Consider the following 24412-nt stretch of genomic DNA (forward strand, 5'->3'; position numbering starts at 1 on the left):
AAGTCTACTCCCTATATAACCCCTCCCACTACTGGGAGTACCTCAGTTTTTGTAGCAAAGCAATATATGTGTATTAGAAGAGGGGAGGGACCTCTGTGTCCCGTAATGTACTCCAAGAAAAGGATTTTACAGGTAAGCTGTTATAAAAATCCTATTTTCTTTATCGCACATCTCAGGACACAGAGCCATAGCAAGTTACTATGTGGGATGTCCCAGAGCTATGCCAACTGAGGGGAGACACACACACACACACACACACACACCAAAAGTAGGGCACCATGAGACCAGAGGACTAATACTTCTGCCTGCAGCACACTATGCCCAAAGGCAATATCCTTGTGCCTTTTTACAGCCACCTGATAGAATCTGGTAAAAGTATGGACTGAAGACCAAGTTGCAGCCTTGCAGATTTGAGCCATGGAGGCTTGATGATGCACTTCCCACGAAGCACTAATGGTCCTGATGGAGTGCGCTTTGATTTGAGCAGGTGGATATTCCTCTTCAAACCATAAGCTTGAACAATTACATGCGGAATCCATTTAGAAATAGTAGGTTTCACTGCTGCCCATTTTTTATTTTATTTTTTGTATTTTTTTTTAGGACCTTCAGGTAACACAAACAAAACATCTGTTTTTTTTTTTTGTTTTTTTTATCTGAGCAGTCGCCTTCAAGTAGACTTTGACTGCTCTCACCACAATGTAGTGAATTCTCTTCCATAGTACAGGGTTCAGGAAAGAATGAAAACAGGATAATATCCTGGTTTAAAATTAAAACCTGACACTACCTTCGGTAGAAAATTTGGATGAAATACTACATTATCCTTGTGAATAATTAAATATGGCTCTTTACAAGAAAGAGCAGCCAACTCTGATACCTTTCTTGTAGAAGATATGGCTACCAGAAAAATTAGTTTCCTTGTCAGAAGGACCAAGGGAATATGCCGTATCGGCTCAAAAGGCTGTTTCTGCAGTGCCGACAGGACTAAATTCAAGTCATAAGGGTTACCTAACCGGAGAATTAAGCCATGTTACCCCTCCGAATAAAACCACAAACCAAAGAATGCAAAGCAAGTGGTCGTTGAAATAATACAGATAATGCCAAGACCTGGCCTTCGATAGTACTCAAGACCAATTTCATCTCTAACCCCATCTGAAGAAAGTCAAGGATTGTGCCAATGGAGAAGATAGAGAAGATTTTATATTTATATATATATATATATATATATATATATATATATATATATATATATATATATATATATATATATATATATATAGATCGAGAGAGATCGAGAGAGATCGAGAGAGATCGAGAGAGATATATATACACACACACACACACACACACACACACACACACACACACACACACACACACACCGCAACACTGCGCAGTAGTCGAAGAACTCAAAAAAAGGCTGCAAACACGCTAAAACTGGGATCTTTTTAGCTGTAAGAACGTCAAAGAGTAAAGTGTAGGCGCCAAGCATATGTGACTGCAAAAATCAATAAGAGTGACTCAAAGTGGTGAAACCTAGAAAACTAATGTGTACATATAATTATAACCTATTCGTGAAACATGACCCCAAATCTGAGCATAACACAAAAAATAAAGTAATAAATAAATATATAGGCAATAAAGTCCATATATTGATGAAAATAGACGTGCAGATGTGAATCCCAGCAAACTTCGGTGACAACAAGAGTCCCACTTTACTGTGACCATAGGCTATTCCACCGCAGTGTAGCTCCCACCACCTTCAGAAGCGCAGGCTTACCAGATGGAAATGACCCGATTACACTTATATCTAAGGGGTCAATAATGGCTTATGATTCCAACCACTGCGGCACTGGATTCAGCATTCCATCATTAAAGGGGTCCCAAGGCAAGTAGTTCATTCAATGTGGCGGACTGCATACAATCGCCGTTTTTTTAGAGAGACAGCTCCGGCATATTTCCATAGTTATTAATGAACATGTCAGAGGAGATAGGCAGTGGCGGAGTCTTCCCGATGCGTTTCGCCCTACAGGTCATCATCTGGGGTTTTAAGGATTGTGCCAATGACATACTTCCTGGGGTGCAAACCCCTGGAGTCACTCCAGGAGACATATGCCTTCCAGACTCTATAATACATGATTCTGGAGGCCAGTTTCCTTGCATTAATGAAGGTAGATACCACAGAACCGATAGCTCACGCGTCTTCAAAATGATGGTCTCAATAGCCAAACCGTTAAATTTAGCGTTTGTAAGGTAAGATGGAATACCAGACCTTGCGAGAGAAGGTCTGGACATGGTGGTAGGGTCCATGGTTACCCTACCGCCATTCTTATGATCTCTGCATACCAGGATCTTCTGGGCCACAAGAACCACCGGCTTTCCTTCTTGCTTGACCCTGCAAAGAAAAAACATGGAAGCAGCAGAATAGGAGGGGATGCAAAAAAAAAAAAAAAAAAAAAAATAAAATCACTTTTTGTTGCACCTGGACGCAAACAGATCTACGTTCGGGACCGCACCCCCCCCCCCCCCCCACCATCTCCAGCATAACGCCAGGAATATATGGGGGGGCTGCCAATTTTCTATTCCTGGAATGAAGACTACCGGCAAGGTACATTGTTTTCTGCCGAACTTAGGATAGGATTCACCTCTCTCTGGGCCGCATTACTTCTCGTGATAGAGGCCACTGCTGTGGCATTGTCGGATTGGATCCTGACAAGACAATTCCATAACCTGATCGTTCAGGCCCTCAGGGTGAATCGTGCTGCCCAAATCGCTAGAATGTTGATGGGCAAGGTCGTTTGTGCACTGGACCATTTCCCTTGGACAGTCACCTCTTCCAGGACTGCTCCCCAACCTGAAAAGCTGGCATCTGTTACCGCCTTCCAGGTAACTGGTAGGAAGCATTTTCCCTTCTGCAGATTCTTGGTCATTAACCACCAACTAAGGAACTAGGCGCCCCCTTGGAGGCAGACACATTGGGAAATATAGCGCTTGGACCTTCTTGTTCCAAGCTGATAGGATACTGTTTTGCAGCAGCCTCAAATGAAACTGAGCATAAGGAACGGCCTTAAAACAAAGCCACCATCTTTCCCAACAACCTCATGCAAAGTTGAATGGAAGGATTCTTCTTTGCCTTGACCACCTGAATCAGTTCCTTTATGGCACTGATCTTTGCCTGGAGCAAGAATACCTTTTGCTTGGCTGTATCTATGATCAGACCCAAGTATTCTAGTCTCTTGATGGTTGTAAGGAGGATTTTTCTAGGTTGAGAATCCAACCTATGTATTCCAGGTAGCTGACTGTGGTGGTCGCGCTTTGGTCTAAGCGGGCTACCGACTGGTCTATCAAGAGTAGATCGTCTAGGTACGATATAATAGTTATGCCTTGGGCCCTTAATCTGGCTAGAGGAGGGGCCAGGACCTTTGTAAACACTTGAGGTGCAGTAGCTAGACCGAAAGGCAGAGCTACAAACTGAAAATGAAGATTTTCTACCTTGAAGAGTAGATACTCCTGGTGAGCAAGGAAAATCAGTACATGGTGGTATGCATCCTTGATGTCGATTAACACCAGACGTTCTCCTCCTTGTAGGAGGGAGACTACTGATCGGATTGACTTCATGCAGAAAGAGCAGATATTCAGGAACTGATTTAGATCTTTGACATCCAAAATGGGTCTCGTGTCTCCATTTGGTTTTGGCACCGTGAAAAGGTTTGATTAAAACCCCCAATCCCTGCTCCTGCATGGGGACCACCGAGATCACTTTTTGACACAAAAGACGGTCCAAAGCTTGAAAAGAGGGACTTTCTCTCTGGATCCTTGGGAATGTTTGATCTGAGAAAATGAGGAGAAGGAGACTCTCTGAACTCTAGCTTGTACCCTAGAGATATTAAAGAAGTCACCCATTTGTCTCTGCACTCTTCCTGCCAGATCCTTGAGAACTGCAGTCTTCCCCCTAATCTAGCGAGTGGGGGCACCCCTTCATAAGGAGGCTTTAGTATTTTGTTTTGTAGGTTTCCTCCCCCAGGACCTCTTTTGTCCCTGGGGTTGACCAATTGAACCTGATGGCAGAGGCAGTCATGACTGCCAGGCTGATAGTCCATGGCACTGGAGAAGAAGTTTTTTTTAAATGAAACACGTTTACTCCTCTTCCTAATCCAGAAATTCTTTGGATTTATCTAAATCATCCTCAAAACAGCCAATTTACAGTGAAAAGGAAAAAAACTGAGCTTTTTGCAGGGCGCCTCAGCTGACCAATTTCTCAACCCTAAGATTCTACGTATATGCACCAGCTCAAGCCTAAGACGCGAGGCCTGAAGAATAGAATCTCTCATGGCGTCTATTGCAAAACAAAGCCGTTGGTAGTTCGGCCAGATCCTGGGCCTGCTGATAAGGAATAACCTTGAGCACCTGTTTGAACTGGTCTCTCAAAGATTGACATACACTAATTGCTGCCAGTGCAGGCTGAGTCACTGAACCTACCAGAGAAAACATGTTTAATAGGAATTCCAACTTTTTTGTTTGTTGGATCCCTGAGCATTGTCTACCGGACAAGTCAAACTTTCCTTCACAGAGGATATAGTAGCTTCAATTGCTGGTATCTCCCACTTTAGTGAATTTCTCCTCCGTAGGATAAAGTGTTGAAAATTTTATGAAGAAAAAATAAAATAAAAATAATAATAAAGTTTATCTGGGTGATCACACTCAGAATACATAAGCTTTTCCAGCAATGAATGGACAGAAAAGGCATGCACAGCTTGAGGAGGCTTTAGCAAACCCAAAACAAGTAGTGAGCTTACCAACCAACTCAGTTAAGGGTAGAATAAATATGGAACAGACCATCTCGGTAAGAGATTGCACCAACAATCTATCAGATCGTGCAGCTGATCCTTCCGCATTTGACCCCTCAGAAGAGGAGTCGTCAGCCTCTTCATGGTCCCAAGAGAAATGTGTCTTCTCCCGCCCCCCCGAGATCCTCAGTTTGAGGGTCTTGGGAGTGGGACCAGTCACGTTTTGTCCCACACTGGGATGCGATTAAAGTGGCTAACCTATCTTCCAAACCTATCATGGCTGCAGAACAAACCTCTTCAGTAATATAGACAGAGGCTGCAGTGTTGGAAACAGCTGCAACATTTGACTCTGACCAGCCACCTCAGATCTCTCAGAGGAGGATGCCATTGTAGAGATGAGTTTAGGCTTTTTATAGCTTGGAGTCCCCCTTTAGCCTATTTTTTGGGGGTGTTTCTACCTCCCCTTCTGACCGATGCACAAATGCAGAGGTACTACCAGAGGAAATCGCAACCCACTGCTTGAGCAAATAGTCTAGCAAATGCCGCTGCCATTAGTGCTCAGCCTGGTGCTTTAGTAAAATGTGCCAAGGGAATGCCTGTGTCACCACCTACATGTCCCTTTTTTGCTTTTTAAATGTTTTCCCGCACTGGATGTTGCCGCATGCCAACACCGTGCTAAGCGATGCCGCCCGTATCCCACCACACCCCCTTTTAAAAAGAGAGAAAAAAAAAAAAAAAGCGTGTTTCCCATGCGAGCGCAGGCCTCCGATCTGTGTGCGTGCGTGCGTGACAAACCACCGTGCAGACGGTGAAAAATGCGCTGATTATTTTTTTTCTGCCCCCCCCCATCCAGAGAGGGGGGAGCTACTGACCAGGTGTGGGGGGCGCGTTTTTAGGAAAAATTAATCCTAACCCCCCCCCCCCAACACCTTACTGGAGTCCTGGGACTGCTCGCCGAAGGGAGATCTGCAGCTTCTGTTGCATGATCTGAGAAAAGCATGACAAGGTACGTGCTTTATACACCTGGTGGTGACTTTTAGGCATGACAACATTTACTTTTTTAAAGGAGACAATTCATAAGAGAATTTAAAATTTCCTTAGAAATCTCCACTTACCTTTCCCGCCGCAGGGATTCTGTGCTAAAACCAACAGACCCAATCTTCACCCCGCTCCGTTATAAAACCTTCAGGAACCGGGGATCCATACTCCTGGACCCGTAAAAACACCCCACCAGGAAACTTTATGGCTGAAATAAACAAACCACTGGATCTCGGGGAGAAGCATTATGGGCTAAACCTTTTTTTTTCCCGCCACGAGGCCCAGATACCATTGAATTCGGCCTGAAAAGACACTTTGAATGGATCGACCATCCTTAGCTCTGACTAAGATGAATAGATCTTTACAGGATACCCTAGCTGAAGGGCTCAAAAAATGCTAGGGGAAAGATTTCTGGACCAAGAAGATAGAGATAGGGACCCAGGCCCTGCAGGGTGGAGGTCTAATGCCGCATACACACAATCTAAATTCCATCCAGAAAAAGACAGATGAGAGCTTTCCATTGGAAAATGCGACCGTGTGTATGCTCCATCGGAATTTGGCTGTCCGAATTTCCACCTGGAGAAAAAAAAAATATTGATAGAAAGTTTTTCCATCGGGAAAATTGAGAACATGCTATCGGAAATTCTGATCGTGTGTATGCAATTCCAACACGCAAGAAATCACGCATGCTCAGATTCAACTACAAAGACGGAAGCTATTGGCTACTGGCTATTGAACTTCCTTTTTCTAGTCCCCTCGTACGTGTTGTACGTCACCTTGTTCTAAACGATTGGAATTTGGTGTGAGCGGAATTCCAGCGGGAAAACCATCAGAGCTTTTTCCAACGAGAATTCCGATCGTGTACGTGGCATAACTATTCCACACTGACAGCACCTTTGGTAGAGTTGATCCATGGAACCTCAGGACAACATAACATGTACTGATCAGGCTGCAGACATGTTCTCCGAGTTAAAAAGGGTCTTTGCTGGATCCTCAGTACCAGGTCTACCCAACTATGACAAACAATTTGTATAGACAGTAGACTCAAGAGAAGGACACAACTTCAGTCCTGACCCAGGAACATGGTGGGCGACAGACCAATAGCCTACTAGACAGCGTTGCCAGAGCATCGCCACCTTGTATACAAGCTGTGATTGCATCAGCAATAAAAGGCCTCTGCTTCCATTGTGTTATATCACCCTCTGATTCTCAAAGTACCTCATGCAGTGTCTGTAATTCTATTACAGCAAAATATCTCCCGCCCTAGTCCAGCTAGACATCTTGCATGACTGTACTATTGACACAGCCACATTTAAAAATTGATGATAGGTGCACTCCACATTGTTACCTTGTCCACCCCTCCACATGGTTACCAATACCAACTGATGGGGAACCACATGATTGCACTGCAGCAATAGCAGAAAAGGTGCTACCTAGGAAAGGTCTGAGTGACACACCATTAGCCAACCCTGTTATGGTACTGTATGTAGAAGGTTCTAGCAAAAAGAATCCTGATGGCACATGTGCGACGGGATATGCTGTTTCAGACTCAACCATACTTGAAATCAAACCTTTACCAAGACACTATTCAGCACATGCTGCAGAGCTTGTTGCCCTAATAAGAGCATGCATACTCTCCAAAAGGTAAGGCAATGACGATCTACACAGTCAGTATGCCTTTTCCACAGCAATGGAAGAAGAGGGTAATTGTGACCTCTAGTGGAAAACCTATTACACATAGAGATTTCATCCTTCAACTGCTGGATGCAATTCAATTAGGCTGCTTTCGCACTGGGGCGGGAGCGGCGTTACCGCTATTTTTAGCGGCGCTTTACCGTCGGTCTGCGGGAGCTAGCGGGGCGGTTTTAACCCCCGCTAGCGGCCGAAAAAGGGTTAAACAGCGGCGCTTTGCCGGCGGTATTGCCGCGGTGTCCCATTGATTTCAATGGGTAGGAGCGGTATAGGAGCGATGAATACACCGCTCCTTCACCACTCCAAAGATGCAGCTAGCAGGACTTTTTTCACCGTCCTGCCAGCGCATCGCTCCAGTGTACACTGGAGGGAAAGGGGCCGGTTTTTTTCAGGCTCTACACAGGCGCTATTTTTAGCGCTGTAACGCCTGAATACCGCCCCAGTGTGAAAGCAGCCTTACAAAAACAGCCTGCCATATGTAGATGAGGCAGCCAAACAAGCAGCCGTCACACAACTTGCAATGATAGTATAACTTGATTAGGTTCATGTGTCAAGCGGAGGGATGGCTGCTATATTAAATAACGTTTGTACAACATACGGATTCACAAACTACTGAAAAATGTTTTTTGTTCACAATGTATGATATGTGCCAAGAACAACTCACAAGGAAGGATAAGACCCCAAAAAGGTAAAATTTCCAACACCATAAATATCCTTTCCAGCACATGTATGGATTTTATAGAGCTAGACAGGGAGGAAAAAGTATTGCCTAGTAATTATCTGCTTCAGCCCCGGAAGATTTTACCCCCTTCCACTTTTTGCGATTCGGCACTGCGTCGCTTTAACTGACAATTGCAGGGTTCTGCAACGTTGCACCTAAATAAAATTTTAAAAAAACCCTCTTTCCCCCCCACAAATAGAGCTTTCTTTTGGTGGTATTTGATCACCGATGCGGTTATTTTTTGCCATAGTTTTATGGCATTTCCCCCCCCCCCCCCCCCCCCATTAGCAATGGCGGCAATCTGCGATTTTTATCCTGGCCTGGTATGTGGCATCACTGATAGCCTTTCCCTATAACAGGGAACAGGTTCTGTGGTCATTCTTCAGGTCTGTGACCCGATCGTGGGACACCAGCGGCGATCGGGTCTGCTGGTCCCGCAGCCACGGAGCTCAGGACCGGATCGGGAGCGCACCGGTGGTGGCGCGCTGACGATTCACGGCTGGGCACTTAAAGAGCCACGTACAGGTACGCGATTGTGATACAGCACTGCGTCACTTTAACTGACAATTGCGCGGCCGTGCGATGCTGTACCCAAAACAATAGACATCCCTTTTCCCCCCACAAAAAGAGCTTTCTTTTGGTGGTATTTGATCAACTCTGCTGTTTTTATTTTTTGCGTTAAACGAAAAAAAATACAATTTTGAACAAATTTTTTTTTACTTTTTGCTCTAATATATATCCCAAAAAATAAACACCACACATTTATCTGTTTAGGCAGATATAATTTTGGCAAAAATAAATAAATAAAACACTGTACACTCACTACTTTACATTGTAGCAAAGTATAATGACATGAAAAGATAACATTTACAAAAAATTTGAGAAGTATACTGTATATTACTGGTGGTAGTAGTATAGGGTTCAGTTCTCCCCATACAGTACACCACATACATATACAGTAAAATTAGATGTGATGGTAGTAGTATAGAGAGTGCAGCTCCATACATATACACACACAGTATAAATACATGAATAAGAAGTTTTATAATGGTACAGCTCTTACCACATACAGAGTAATAATATCCAAAGTATATTAGTGGTGGTAGTATGGAGTACAGCTCTCCCCATGCACACACGGTAATAAACAACAGGTATATTTAGGTGTAAATTAATAGCAGTAGTAGTGGTGGTGTTGCTATGTAGCACACGCAGGTACTCCTAATACACACAGTAAAAGACATGTACGCTTACCAGCCACTTCTTTGGACACACCTTGCTAGTACTGGGTTGGACTCCCCTTTTGCCTTCAGAACTGCCTTTGTGGAAAAGATTCAACAAGGTGTTGGAAACATTTTGCAGAGATTTTGGTCCATATTGACATAATAGCTTCACTCAGTTGTTGTAGATTTATTGGCTGCACATCCGTGATGCCAATATCCCATTCCACCACATCACAAAGGTGCTCTATTGGATTGAGATCTGGTGACTGTGGAGACCATTGGAGTACAGTGACCGCACTGTCATGTTCAAGAAACCAGTGGTGAGATGATTGGAGCTTTGCGACATGGTGCATTATCCTGCTTGAAGTGGCCATCAGAAGATGAATACACTGTATGGTCAGCAATACTGTTGTGGTAGGCTGTTGTGTTTAAACAATGCTCAATTGGTACTAAAAAGGGCCCAAAGTGTGCCAAGAAAATATCCCCCACACCATTACACTCCCACCACCAGCCTGAATCATTGATACAAGGCAGGATGGACCTATGCTTTAAATTCTGACCCTACCATCTGAAGGTCGCAGCTGAAATTGAGACTCAAACCAGGCAGGCAACCGGTTTCCAATCTTCTATTGTCCAATTTTGGAGAGCATGTGCGATTTGTAGCCTCAGTGTCCTGTTCTTAGCTGACAGGAGTTGCACCCACTGTAGTCTTCTGCTGCTGTAGCCCATTTGTTTCAAGGTTTGATGTGTTGTGTGTTCAGAGAGGATAGTCTGCATACCTTAGTTGCAATGAGTGGTTCTTGTTACTGTTACCTTTCTAGCATCTCGAACCAGTCTGCCCATTCTCCTCTGGCATCTACAAGGCATTTTCCTCCACACAACTGCCCCTCACTGGATATGGTCTCTTTTTTCAGACCATTCTTTGTAAGCCCTAGAGATGGTTGTGCGTAAAAATCCCAGTAGATCAGCGGTTTTTGAAATACTCAAACCAGATGCTCGGCTTGAACTTCAGCAAGTCCTCTTCATCACATCTAAATAAACTGAGTTGCTGCCATGTGATTAGCGGATTAGCAATTTGTGTTACCAAGCAATTGAATAGGTGTACCTAATTAAGTGGCCGGTGAGTGGACACACAGTAATCATAGGTATAATTGTGGTGGTAGTAGTAGCAGCAACAGTATGGGGGTACGCCTCTTCCCATACATACAGTACTAAATATTTCTTGCACAATTATAATAGGTATATTGGTGGTTGTAGTAGTATAGGGTCCACCTTTCATGGTACACGCAGTTTTAATCTTGTACAAGAAAAAAAAAAAATGTAAAAAAATGAAAACATGTATATTAGGTGGTAGTAATATTATGAGATAGAGCTCTCATAATACATACATATCAGGGTGGTTTAACCACTTAAGGAACGCCGTATTGCCATTGTACGTCATCACAATGGCACAGGCAGGCACAATCACGTAGATGTACGTGCCTGCCTTCCAGCGGGTGGGGGGTGCCATCGGACCCCCTCCCGCTGGATACGACGGTCCGGTTCGCTCCAGGAGCGTTCCGTGATGAGGGGATGGCCGTTGGTTTTCGGCCACCCCCTCTGGATCGCTCCTGGCCAATGAGAAGCTTCCTCCCACTGTGTATTGTTTACACAGGAAGGAGGAAGTGATGTCATTCTCCTCGGGGCGGTCTTTTTGACCGGACTACGAGGAGAAGACACAAAGTAAGTGTGCACCAACACTACACTGACATGTAGGTACACACAGGCACACAAACCCCCCCCCCCCCCCCCAGTCACAGTGTCACTGATTGCATTGATCATTTCTTTACTGATCACTGCATTCAGTGTCAGTTGTGACAGTAAAAACTGTCAGGACAGTTAGTGTTAGGTCCAGGGTAGCCCCCTATCACCCCCCAATAAAGATTTAACCTCCTAATTGCCCCTAGAGTTAACCCTTTCACCCCCTTTTGCCAGTGTCACTAAGCGATCATTTTTCTGATCGCTGCATGTGTCGCTAGGTAGCTAGTTATTTTTTTAGGTTCACCGCCAGGTTTTTATAGCGCTAGGTACCCCCATATACTACCCAATTGCCCCTAGTTAACCCTTTCACCAGCGATCACAGTACAAGGGTCACTGGTGACGCTGGTTAGCCAGTTAGTTATTTAGGTTCCCCGTCAGGTTTTTGTATAGCGCCAGGGACCCCCATATACTACCTAATAAAAATTTGAACCCCCTGATTGCCCCTAGTTAACCCCTTTCACCCACCATTTATTACCCAATAAAGGTTTAACCCCCTGATCACCCGGAGGGTGATATCAATTAGGTTTTAGGGTCAGGGTCTGCGTCGCCCCATCAGCGTTGGTTAGTGCCAGTACCGCTAACACCCACGCGCAAAGCATAAACCTCCCGTAGTGGTATAGAATCTGAACAGATCAATATCTGATCTGATCAGATCTATACTAGCGTCCCCAGCAGTTTAGGGTTCCAAAAAAACGCATTGTTAGCGGGATCAGCCCAGATACCTGCTAGCACCTGCATTTTGCCCCTCTGCCCAGCCCACCCAAGTACAGTATCGATCGATCGATCACTGTCACTTAAAAAACACTAAACACATAACTGCAGCGATCGCAGAGTCAGGCCTTATCCCTGCCATCGCTAACAGGTTTTTTGGTAGCATTTTATATTTAAATCCGGAAGGCAGTGCTTGGTTTTCGGGGGCCCGTACGTGGCTAGGCTCCCAAAAAGTCCCCCACATGTGGTATCCCCGTACTCGGTAGAAGCAGCAGAATTTATTTTGGGGTGTAATTTGACTTATGCCCATAGCATGTGTGAGCAATATATCATTTAGTGACAACTTTGTGCAAAAAAAAAAAAAAAAAGTTTGTAATATTCCCGCAACTTGTGGCAAAATATAAAATATTCCATGGACTCAACATGCCTCTCAGTAAATAGCCATTAAAATAAATTGTCATTATTCAATCCCTTAGGACAAAAAAAATAAATATTCAATGGGCTCAACATACCCATCAGCAATTTCCTTGGGGTGTCTACTTTCCAAAATGGGGTCATTTGGGGGGGGGGGTTTGTACTGCCCTGCCATTTTAGCACCTCAAGAAATGAGATCGGCAGTCATAAATTAAAAGCTGTGTAAATTCCAGAAAATGTACTCTAGTTTGTAGACGCTATAACTTTTGCGCAAACCAAAAAATATACGCTTATTGACATTTTTTTTACTAAAGACATGTGGCTGAATAAATTTTGCCCTCAATGTATGACTAAAATTTAGTTTATTCGATTTTTCTTATAACAAAAAGAAGAAAATATTTTTTTTTTCAAAATTTTCGCTCTTTTTCCATTTATATCGCAAAAAATAAAAAATAAATCGCAGAGGCAATCAAATACCATCAAAAGAAAGCTCTATTTGTGGGAAGAAAAGGACGCAAATTTCGTTTGGGTGCAATATTGCATGACCGCGCAATTACCAGTTAAAGCAGCGCAGTGCGAAATTGGAAAAAGACCTCTGGTCCTTAAGGTGTTTATTGGTCCGGGGCTGAAGTGGTTAAAACATAAAAATTATATTATACTTTTTTTTTGGGAGAGCTCTCTCTCATAATATTACTACCACCTAATACACACGTTTAATATTTTGTGATATTCTTGTACAAGAAATATATATTTTTTTTATTTACTTTTTTCTGTCAGTATATTTTGTAACTTTTCTTCTTTTTTGTAACTTTGAAAGTCATTTTTCGCTTTCACTGATGTACGCCGATGAGGCGGCACTTATAGGCATTGGGCAGAACTGATTGCCAGCATTGACTGGCATCACTAATGGGCACCGTTTTGTGACACTGTATGGCTATATTGTAATCAGGGCACTGATTACATCCCTATATGTGGGGAGATGCTGCTGATCGGCTCTCCCCACGGCACAACCCCCGATCGGGTTAAAGAGCCGCGTCCACGGCTCTTTAACCCTGAGATCGGCTGTGTCCAATCACAGCCGGTCACATGTAAACAAGGAGATGGCATAAGCCTGGTATCCCCGTGTTCGGCCGGCTACAAGATAAAAGTGGTCTCTGCGGCGGATTCGCCGCAAGATTCCCACCCCCCCCCCCCCCCCCCACAATATCCAGTGCCCTCTGTCGCTTACCGGAGCCGTCGGCAGTGGCGATCATGTCCCCTCACTTGCTGTGTATGGAGATGAGTGAGGGTAAGATGGCCCCCACCCGTCTCCATGACACTGCAGGGCGGAAGTGACGCCAAAACGTCACTGCCACCCATACGTCTTAAAGGCAAATTTTTTCAAAATGACAATTTTTTGTTTTTTTTTTATTGCATTTAAGTCCAAATATTAGATCTGAAGACTTTTTGACCCCCGATCTCATATTTAAGAGGACCTGTCATGCTTTTTTTCTATTACAAGGGATGTTTACATTCCTTGTAATAGGAATAAAAGTGACCAGATAAAAAAAAAAAAAATAGGGTAAAAATAATCAAGTAAAAAAAAAAAAAAAAAAGGAAGTGTTTTTTTTAAAAACGACCCATCCCGATGAGCTTGCATGCAGAAGTGCCCGCATATGAAAGCGTGATCAAACCACACATTTTTAAACGTCACCTATGGAGATTTGAGGGTAAAAGTTTGACATCATTCGACGAGCGGGTGCAATTTTGAACCCGCTCGTTGGGTATCAATTTACTTGGCGTAACATTATCTTTCACAATATAAAATAAATAAATATAATAAATATGGGCTAACTTTACTGTTGTCTTATTTTTTAGATTAAAAAAAGTGCGCTTGTAAGACCACTGCACAAACATGGTGTGAAAAAAGTATTGCAATGACTGCCATTTTATTCTCTAGGGTGTTATATATATATATATATAAAAATGTTTGGGGGGTTCTAAGTAATTTTCAAGCAAAAAAAAACAAAAAATAAAAAAAAAACAAAAAAACAGTTTTAAACTGTAAACTTTAACCACTTTCAGACCGGACCATTTTGCTGGTAAATGACCAGAGGTCTTTTTACAATTTGGCACTGCGCTGCTTTAACTGGTAATTGCGCGGTCATGCAATGTTGTACCCAAACAAAATTTGCGTCCTTTTCTTCCCACAAATAGAGCTTTCTTTTGATGGTATTTGATTGCCTCTGCGATTTTTATTTTTTGCGATATAAATGGAAAAAGACCGCAAATTTTGAAAAAAAAATGATATTTTCTACTTTTTGTTATTAGAAAAATCCAATAAACTCAATTTTAGTCATACATTTAGGCCAAAATGTATTCAGCCACATGTCTTTGGTAAAAAAAAAAGTCAATAACTGTATATTTATTGGTTTGCGCAAAAGTTGTCACATCTACAAACTAAGGTACGTTTTCTGGAATTTACGCAGCTTTTAGTTTACGACTGCCTATCTAATTTCTTGAGGTGCTAAAATGGCAGGGCAGTACAAAACCCCCCCAAATGACCCCATTTTGGAAAGTAGACCCCCTAAGGAAATTGATAAGTGGCATGTTGAGCCCATTGAATATTTTATTTTTTTGCCTCAAGTGATTGAATAATGACAAAAAAAAAATTATTATTTTTTTTTTTTTTTTAAACACAAAGTTGTCACTAAATGATATATTGCTCACACATGCCATGGGCATATGTGAAATGACACCCCAAAATAAATTCTGCTGCTTCTCCTGAGTACGGGGATACCACACGTGTGGGATTTTTTTGGGAGCCTAGCCGCGTACGGGGCCCCGAAAGCCAAGAACCGCCTTCAGGCTTTCTAAGGGCGTAAATATTTGACTTCACTCCTCACTACCTATTACAGTTTTGAAGGCCATAAAATGCCAAGATGGCACAAAACCCCCACAAATGACCCCATTTTAGAAAGTAGACACCCCAAGCTATTTGCTGAGAGGCATGTTGAGTCCATGGAATATTTTATATTTTGCCACAAGTTGCGGGAAAATTACAAACTTTTTTTTTTTATTTATTTTTTTCACAAAGTTGTCACTAAATGATATATTGCTCACGCATGCCATGGGCATATGTGAAATGACACCCCAAAATAAATTCTGCTGCTTCTCCTGAGTACGGGGATACCACATATGTGGGACTTTTTGGGAGCCTAGCCGCATACGGGGCCCCGAAAACCAAGCACCGCCTTCAGGCTTTCTAAGGGCGTTACAGTTTTGAAGGCCATAAAATGCCAAGATGGCACAAACCCCCCCCCCCAAATGACCCCATTTTGGAAAGTAGACACCCCTAAATTTAGGGGTACACTAGTGAGACTAGGTAATAAATGGCGGGTGCCCTGAAACTATAAAAAAATAACTAACCAACCAGCGTCACCTGTAACCGTTATATGGTGATGACTGGTGAAAGGGTTAACTAGGGGGCAATCAGGGGGCTTTATGCGGTAGTATATGGGGGTCCCTGGCGCTATAAAAAGCTGCGGCGAACCTAAATACCTACCTGCCTAACTAGCGTCACCTGTGACACTAATACAGCGATCAGAAAAATTATCGCTTATTAGGCTGGGTTCACACTGGAGCGATGCAGGAACGCCACGAATCCGCGGCGGGTTCCCGCATCGCATGCCTCCCGGCGGCAGTTCACACTGCCCTATGCGAACTGCTGGGAGTGTCAGTGAAATGTTAATGACACCCCCAGATCAGTTCGCATATCGCAGTGCGATCTGCAAACTCGGATCGCATGGTGTGAACACCCATGCGATCCGATTCTGCTGCGGACCAAAAAAAGGGTCCCGTGCGAATTTGCGGCGGGTGCGGCGGGTGTGATGCGAATTCAGCCACACTATCTGTATGGCTGAACTCGAATCGCACAGAGATCGGATGTGATTTGCACTGCAGTGCGGTGCGAATCACATCCGTTCTCATAAACCGCTGCAATGTGAACCCAGCCTTAGTGACACTGGCGACAGGGGGTGATCACGGGGTTAAACCTTTATTGGGGGGGTTAGGGGGGTACATTAGAACTAAAGGGGGCTAACCCTAACTGCCCTAACAGTTATTACAGTCACAAATGACATCAATGCAAAAAAAAAAAAAATGCAATTGGCGTCACTGTGACTGGGGGGGTGTGAGTGTGCCTGGCATGTTCTACTGTATGTGTGGTGTGTTGGTGCAACTCACCGATGCTCTCTCCTCGGTGCCGGAACGAAAAATACCGACACGGAGGAGAGAATACATCACTTCCTCTCCTGTGTTTACATTACAGGAGAGGAAGTGATGTCACGAAGGATTTCCATTCGTCGGGAGCGATCGCGAGGGGGTGGCCACGAATGAATGGCCGTCCCCTCGTCCGGGATCGCTCCCGAACGAATGCCGACCGCCGCAGGCACCGGGGGGGGGGCCCGATCGGGCCCCCCACCCGCGGGAAGGCAGGGACTTATATATACGCCCTTATGCCTGCCCGTGCCATTCTGCCGACGTATATCGTCGTGCGGCGGTCGGCAAGTGGTTAAGCTGTGTAAACACCAAAATCTTAACACAAGGCTGGTCCTTAAGTGGTTAAAAATTAAGATTTAAAATCGAGTTGGTTTAAATTAAGCCTTTTTACTAGTGATTTCAATCCACTGATACATACAGTACTAATATACATATTAGTGGTAGTTTAGTAGTACTTGTTTATGGTAAAGCTTTTCCTATGCACACAGAGCAATATAAGTTTGTTAATGAGAGTAGTAGTATTATATAGGGCATAGCCCTTTCTAGCACAGCAATAACAGATATTATTTGTAATGGTATAGGCTACAGATCTCCCAAAACATACAAGTAACATTTGTTGCACAGTAATAACAGATGTATTAGTATTACAGTATATGGTACAAATCTGTACCATAAACTTATTACAAACGGTAATACTTCTTGAATGCAATAAAATATATAGTAGTATAAAGTAATAGGTACAGTATATTAGTAATAGAAGTACTGGGTACAGGTCTCCCCACACGCACGCACACAGAACAACAAAATTTCTTGTGTAATAATAATTATAGCAGTAGGGATGCACGATACCATTTTTTTTTTTCTTTTAAACACATGGGTACAAGCGCCAGTTTTTTTTTTGTTTTTTTTAGTACTCACTGATACCAATTACTGATACCAGCTGGCAACTGTTGTGTACCCTTCAGCTGTCAGCTATGGTACATTGAAAAGTTATTTACAAAATGAAACATGAAACTTTTTTTTTTTTAATTTTGTGTTTTTTTTCAATGTGAAATGTGTAAATATGTTAAAGATGTAAAAATAATAATAACAAAGCCAAAAAAATAAAAATAATTTTAATTAATAGTTTATAAAATAGAAGTGAAAAAACAAAAACAAAAAATAAATAAAAATAATTTTAAAAAAAAAACACGCAGCAGGAAAATAATGAGGTAAAAACAGAGGAACATTTAAAAAATAAAATGAAACCACACACAACCCCGCCCCCTACCCCTTTGTTTTTTACTTGACTGGTTGCTTTAAAGTGGGGTGCCCCCTAAAAGATAAAAAAAATAATAAAAATAAATAAAGTAAAAAAGTCAGCAGCTAAAAATACTACAGCTGCTGACTTTTAATAATCGGACACTTACCTGTCCCAGGGTCCAGTGATGCGGGGGAAGGAAGCCCCTCCTCGTTCCCCACTCCGCTCGCGGTGTCGGCATTCTTACTGTGGGCACCCGGCTGTGGCTTCACAGCCAGGCACCCACTGCGCATGCGGCGCCATGTGCCGTGATACACCGCACAGTCATCTGGGACACATGACAGGTCCCAGATGACTGGGCGGTGCCAAGGGGAAGTGATGTCAGTGCCCGGGCACTGAAGGAGGCAGACTATGAGGAACCCCCTAGCAACAGGCATTTAGAGGTGAGTAAAACTTTTTTTTTTTGTTTCCAATTATTTTATTTTTTTCATTTTTTTATGAATTTTAAGCCATTTTCTTTTTTTTTGGTGGCAACACCACTTTAAATCAAGTGTAGGCAACCTTAAAGAGGCGGAGATCTACCTGAACATGGGAAAAGTCAAAGATCACCAGGTGCAGTGTCACCTCCTCACACCAGTTTTAAACCAGTAATTGGCATACTACAGTGTCGCAATCACGTGCATTGCATGGCAATAATGGATTTAAACCAGGTGGTGAGGAGGCAATATATCACCTACTTACTACGTATCAAAGTCACTTTTTGAGTGACTGCCCTTGTAAATAAGCCCTTAATTGCCTTTGGCAGCGGCAATCTTAGGGCTTGATTACACATAAAAGCCTGCGGTTGAGTTATGGTTTTACCAGCCCCAATCCCTACCCCCCCTTTAGCTGCTGAGGCAGCAGCCAAAAGGTGCACACATGCCGCAGCAAGAATTAAGCCCCCTGTTGCTTTTGGTGGGTGCCATCACCTGCCAATCATGACCCATTCAAGTAAATGGGGCCACTCTGCATGGGACTGGATCCAGCACTACAGAGGCGACTTTAGCTTATGCAGCTCTTGCGCCCTACTACAGCTCTAAGTAGTCCCCCTGCATTGCACTCTGTTTGATGCTCTGGGATAGCGGGTCAGCAAGCCCAGACTGTTTTTTCGATGTATTCATAGAAGCATAAGAACCCCCCTGAGGAAGACCATAACCCTTAAAGGTCAAAATGCATTGGGGTATTTCCTGAACAGCATCACCATAATTTATATTGTGGGTTGATAGTTATAGAGAGAGATATAGATATATAGAGATATAGAGATATAGAGATATAGAGATATAGAGATATAGATAATCTCCACTTGCTTACTGGGCACTTAAACCCCCCTCCTGTCCAGACCAAATTTTCAACTTTCAGTGCTGTCGCACTTTGAATGACAATTGCGCAGTAAAACAACACTGCACCCAAATTAAATCAATCATTCTCCTCCTCCTCCTCCCCCCCCCCCCCCCCCCCACAAACAGCTCTCTTTTGGTGGTATTTGATCACCTTTGCGGATTTTATTTTTTGTTAAAAAGAAAAAAGTTAAAGAACAAAATAAAAAAATAAAAAAAAATTATATTTTTTTATAAAATTTTGCAATCGTAAATTTTTCTCCTTGATGTACGCTGATGAGGCTGCACTGCTGGGCACCGAGAGGTGACACCGATGGGTGGCACTCATGGGCACTGGCAGGTGGCAATGGCAGGCACAGAGGAGGAGGCAGATGTGCCTCCTTCCTCTTCGGGACCGACGTCCCTTGAGCATAAGCCGGTGATCAGCTTTTTTTTCTCCTCACTGTCAGCATGAAAGGAAAAATAAAACGATTACCGAGCTTTTGTTTACACACCTGATCAGGTGTCTTTGGCTGACAGCTGATCACGTGGTAAGGGGTAGGGATCGTTTATCACCCGAGTCTCAGTGATCAGAGTGCGCGCTCTGTAGGGGAGCACACAGAAGGGAAGGACGTCCTATGACGGCCTCCCAGAAATTCAGGTCTGCGCTGTGGCCGTCATTTGCATATAGCGTGGACCTCAAGTGGTTAAAGGGTGAATCTGGTAAATAGACTCAGATCTTTTTTTTTTATTATTAAAAACTAAATAAAATTTTAATCGTTCGATTCTCTAATCGTTAGTGGAGTCAAAATGAAGTTCATTTTCAACCACAGTGACAGGAAAATTTGGAAACAATAGAAAACTTCTTGGTCAAAGCAATTTTCAGACAGTATATGTGTTTTTTGTTCAGACATTAGAATTATTTTAATAACAGAATGTTAAAAACCAAGTGAAAATTTCAAATATTCTTTCATTCAGCAAATGTACAAAGATTTTTTGTCGGAATATTCCCATCTGAAAATTGATCCGTGTGGCCAGCATAAGGCTCAGTACACACCTATGCAGTTTGCTTTTGATCTGTGTTTTGATTTTGCTGTGATTTGTGTTTTTGCATTTTTTTTGGCCAATTTGTTGTTGGGCAGATAAAAAAAAAAAAAAAAAACATAAATTGCTGCAAAAACACATTACATACTTTTCTGCAGCTTCTCCATTGAACAAAAAAAAAAAAAAAAAAAAAAAAAAGCCCCTGACCCTTTCCAAATACAGAGAGCCTGAAAAAAGCCTCGATGTGAACGTGTCCCATAGGAAACCATGTAAATTAACTGTGCTGTTTCTACAAAAAGCACCAAAAAAAAAAAAAAAAAAAAAAAAAAAACACATAGATGTGAACCAGGCCTAACACGTTTAGTAACATAATGGGGTAAAAAAAAAAAAAAAAAATTAAAAACACACACTACAATTAGCCCTTTTACAGTACAAAAAAAAAAAAAGCAAAATAATCACTACTTTGAGGTTTCTTTTTTTTACTGTAGAAATATTTACAGTAGCGATTATTTGCTCTTTTGTACTATAAAGGGCTAGTTTTAGTTCTTTTTAACCCCGCGTTATTACTGGCCAATTAAAGAGGAAGTAAAAGGCACTTTATTTATTTATTTATTTTTTAAATGCAACCTGCAAGGCAAAGGCATAATGAGCTAGTATGCATAGCATACTAGCTCATTATGAATAACTTACCTGAGAACGAAGCCCCTGAAGCAGTCCTCCTCCTTTATCTTCACCGTTGCCATGTATCCCGGAGTGACTTCCAGGTCTCGCTGCTCGGCGCTGTGATTCGCCGGAGCCGCGATGACGTCACTCCCGTGCATGCGCATGGGAGCCGGCACGAGCGGCATATTGCCATGATCTGCTGCGTGGTCAGTGCGCCTGCACGCCGCTGTCTGCGGCGCATGCGCCATAGACAGCGGTTCCTGTCTTTTTGCAAATATCTCCTAAACCGTTTAGGTGACATTTCTTGGACCTACAGGTAAGCCTTAATCTAGGCTTACCTGTAGGTCAAAGTGGTTTATAAGGGTTTACAACCACTTTGATTATGAAAATGGTAATTGATTAGTTGTTTCAGCCCTACACAGTAACAATAAGTCTTCAAAGATTAAAAAAAAAAAAAAAAAAGGCAAAGTTGTAGTAGACTAGTAGTATAGAGTACAGCTCTCTCCATACATGTGGCAAGAATAGGCATACTGACGTTTACATTTTTAGTAGTACAGGGTACAGCTCTCCTGATACACAAACCGTAATCATTTTTTCTTAAATAAATAAATGAGAATATGGTATCTTAAAACAGTAATGATTGGTGTATTAGTAGCATACAGAGGGATATGAGGTGTAGCGGCGGTAGTACACCTTTCCAATACAAACACACACATTAGTAGGAGGTATATTCTTGGTAGTAGTAGTACACCACTCCCCATACACAGTAATAGGATGTACATTGGGGGTAGCAGTAGTAAAGCTCTCCTACCCCCCTGTAAAGTGATAGGATGTATATTGGTGGTAGTATTATGAGAGGTCTCCTCTCCCCCTGTACAGTGATAGGATGTATATTGGGGGTAGTAGTAGTAGAGCTCTTCTCTCCCCCTGTACAGTGATGGGGTGTATATTGGGGGTAGTGGTAGTAGGGCTCTCCTCTCCCCCCTGTACAGTGATGGGATGTATATTGGGGGTAGTAGTAGAGCTCGCCTCTCCCCCTGTACAGTAATAGGATGTATATTGGGGGTAGTAGTAGTAGGGCTCTCCTCTCTACCTGTGTAGTGATAGGATGTATATTAGGGGTGGTAGTAGTAGTGGAAGGGCTCTCCTCTCCCCCTATGTAGTAATGGGATGTATATTGGGGGTGCTAGTAGTAGTAGAGGTCTCCTCTCCCCCTGTGTAGTAATAGGATGTATATTGGGGGTGGTAGTAGTAGGGCTCTCCTCTCCCCCTGTGTAGTGATAGGACGTATATTGGGGGTAGTGGTAGGGCTCTCCTTTCCCCCTGTGTAGTGATAGGACGTATATTGGGGGTGGTAGTAGTAGGGCTCTCCTCTCCCCCTGTGTAGTGATAGGACGTGTATTGGGGGTAGTGGTAGGGCTCTCCTCTCCCCCTGTGTAGTGATATGACGTATATTGGGGGTAGTGGTAGGGCTCTCCTCTCCCCCTGTGTAGCGATAGGACGTATATTGGGGGTGGTAGTAGTAGGGCTCTCCTCTCCCCCTGGTTGTCAGTGGAGCTGGCCGTGGTAGGCTGTGCTCTGTCCCGGCCTCCCTCCCTCCCTTGCTCCAGCTGTCCTCACACCTCAGTCCATCTCTCACACACCTTCCCTCACACAGCAGGCCAGCCTGTCAGATGAGCACAGAACAGGTCTGTCTCCTGTAAAGCTCCCCAGCGCCCCCTGCCTGCGCTCGGCTATAAAGATCAGGCCAGGCCGAGGATTGGGGCCTACTCAGGGTCCCGACAAGCGCACCGTGCACCCACCTTCCGGATACGTCTTTTAAGCAGCGATTCTGCCGCAAATACTCGCTCGCCGACCGCAGAAAGCTCCATGCTCAGCACCGCGGGGCCGCGCAGCGCGCTCCCCGTGACGTCACCACCTGTTGCTAGCGTGGTTTCTAATGTAAAAGGATGGAATGTACAGCCATCGGATTGGCCGCATGACGTCTCCGCCCCCGGCCTGTCATTGAGAGTAATGAGTCACGGCTCTACGTCATCAGCCTCTCCGAGACGTACGGCTGGACAGCTGACGTCACGGCTCCCTCTGCTATGTAAATAGATGTGACAGCTCCAGCTGAGAGGCTGACTGATTGACGTCATGTAGAGTAGATAATACCGCTCATATTACTCTCTCAATAAGCACTTTGTGCGCACATGGTAAAATCTGCCTCTTATCTAGAAATCCCTCAGAAAGTATATCTTTACCGAAAGCAGAGACCCCACACAACACAATGGTGGTCGCTGCAAGTTTGTGCAAACGTTATTTATCAAATACATAGCGCTGACCCCCGAAGGAGCTGCTGGTTTTATTGGGCTTACCGTTACCTACTTGTCTCCGTTCCCGCGGTAGATAGCCCAAAGAAATGTAGAAACTGACACTGGATCTTCTTTTGGGTTATTTGAAGTAGAAACAGAATCTCTCAGTTTAGGGTAGAGGTTAGGAGGAAGTTCAGGTACTTCGGACAACCAAAAATGGAAAATCTTTTATAGAAGTGTAGCACTAACCACCAAAGGAGCTGCTGGTTATTTTGGGGCTTACCGTTACCTTCCGTATTCCTTGTAGCATGTCTAGGGGTTGTCCCGTGGTAATGACCCAGTAACTTGAGACTGACAATAGATCCACTTGAATGGATTTTATTTGCAAAACTCAGACAATTGAACAGTCTTTCAACTTGGGATCAGAGGGTTGGAAAGAGGGTTCAGGTACTCTTCGTGTCAAAGTCAGAAAAACGTTGAAGAACTTGCTTACTTTGACTGCATCCAGAGAATAGCCATACGCAACTGGATGATCACTCAGGTTGGACAGTCCCTCTCTCACAAGGCCTAGCAGCCAACTTGGTGCTTACTCAGGAACAAGTCTCTGTCACAGACGTTGTTGTAGGACCCATAGGAAAACTAAACTGTAGAACACTTGTGGGATACCTGGATCTCTCAGCCTACTTGGTGATATCCACGAAACCGGATTCTCTTGGTTACTTCAGCCCTTCCAGGCTCTTGCTAAGAAAAAAACCCATACGTGGTGTGCTTCTGAAGAGTCCTCCCCTGGAATGCTGGAAGTACACTGGGTCTCTCCCGAACCGGAGACGGCACCCAACCACCTCAGAATCCTTCCTTAGTTTCCTTGCATCAGGCTAGCCAGCCCCGAGACATTAAAGTCGTGTGGATCCGCACCCCAGGCCATAGCCTTCCTGGGGGCTGGTCAGGAGGACCAGGACCATGAAGTCAGCACATCATTCTGGACCGGGACCCCGAACCATGTGTCCCCCGCATCTTAAATTCCCTCTCCCTGAAAGCTCAGCGAGAGTGCCACTCCCACTGGACCGGCTCAGAGAGAGAGTAACTTAAGCACCTGACCAGACCATAGTTCCATACCTGCCAGAAGAGACAGTGCCCCCTGTGGCCACGGTGAACATCTCATAGTCCTGTCAGACT

The 24412-nt window shown here is 43.7% G+C and overlaps 1 protein-coding gene and 1 long non-coding RNA gene across 2 annotated transcripts in view; both read right to left on the reverse strand.

Moving 5' to 3' along the window:
- Positions 1-22929, reverse strand: part of CBX8 (chromobox 8) — a 129621-nt gene extending 106692 nt beyond the window's left edge. The window contains exon 1 of the mRNA XM_077459622.1: positions 22745-22929. Coding sequence (XP_077315748.1) covers positions 22745-22813 — 69 coding nt within the window. The 5' untranslated portion in view covers positions 22814-22929. The remainder of the gene's footprint in view (positions 1-22744) is intronic.
- LOC143935626 (uncharacterized) overlaps positions 1-24412 on the reverse strand; it is a 769099-nt gene that overhangs the window by 106692 nt on the left and 637995 nt on the right. The window lies entirely within an intron of this gene.

Source organism: Lithobates pipiens, unplaced genomic scaffold (genome assembly GCF_037356315.1).
Source record: "Lithobates pipiens isolate NorthernLeopardFrog02 unplaced genomic scaffold, aLitPip1_a1.2 Scaffold_28, whole genome shotgun sequence".
NCBI classification, from domain to species: domain Eukaryota; kingdom Metazoa; phylum Chordata; class Amphibia; order Anura; family Ranidae; genus Lithobates; species Lithobates pipiens.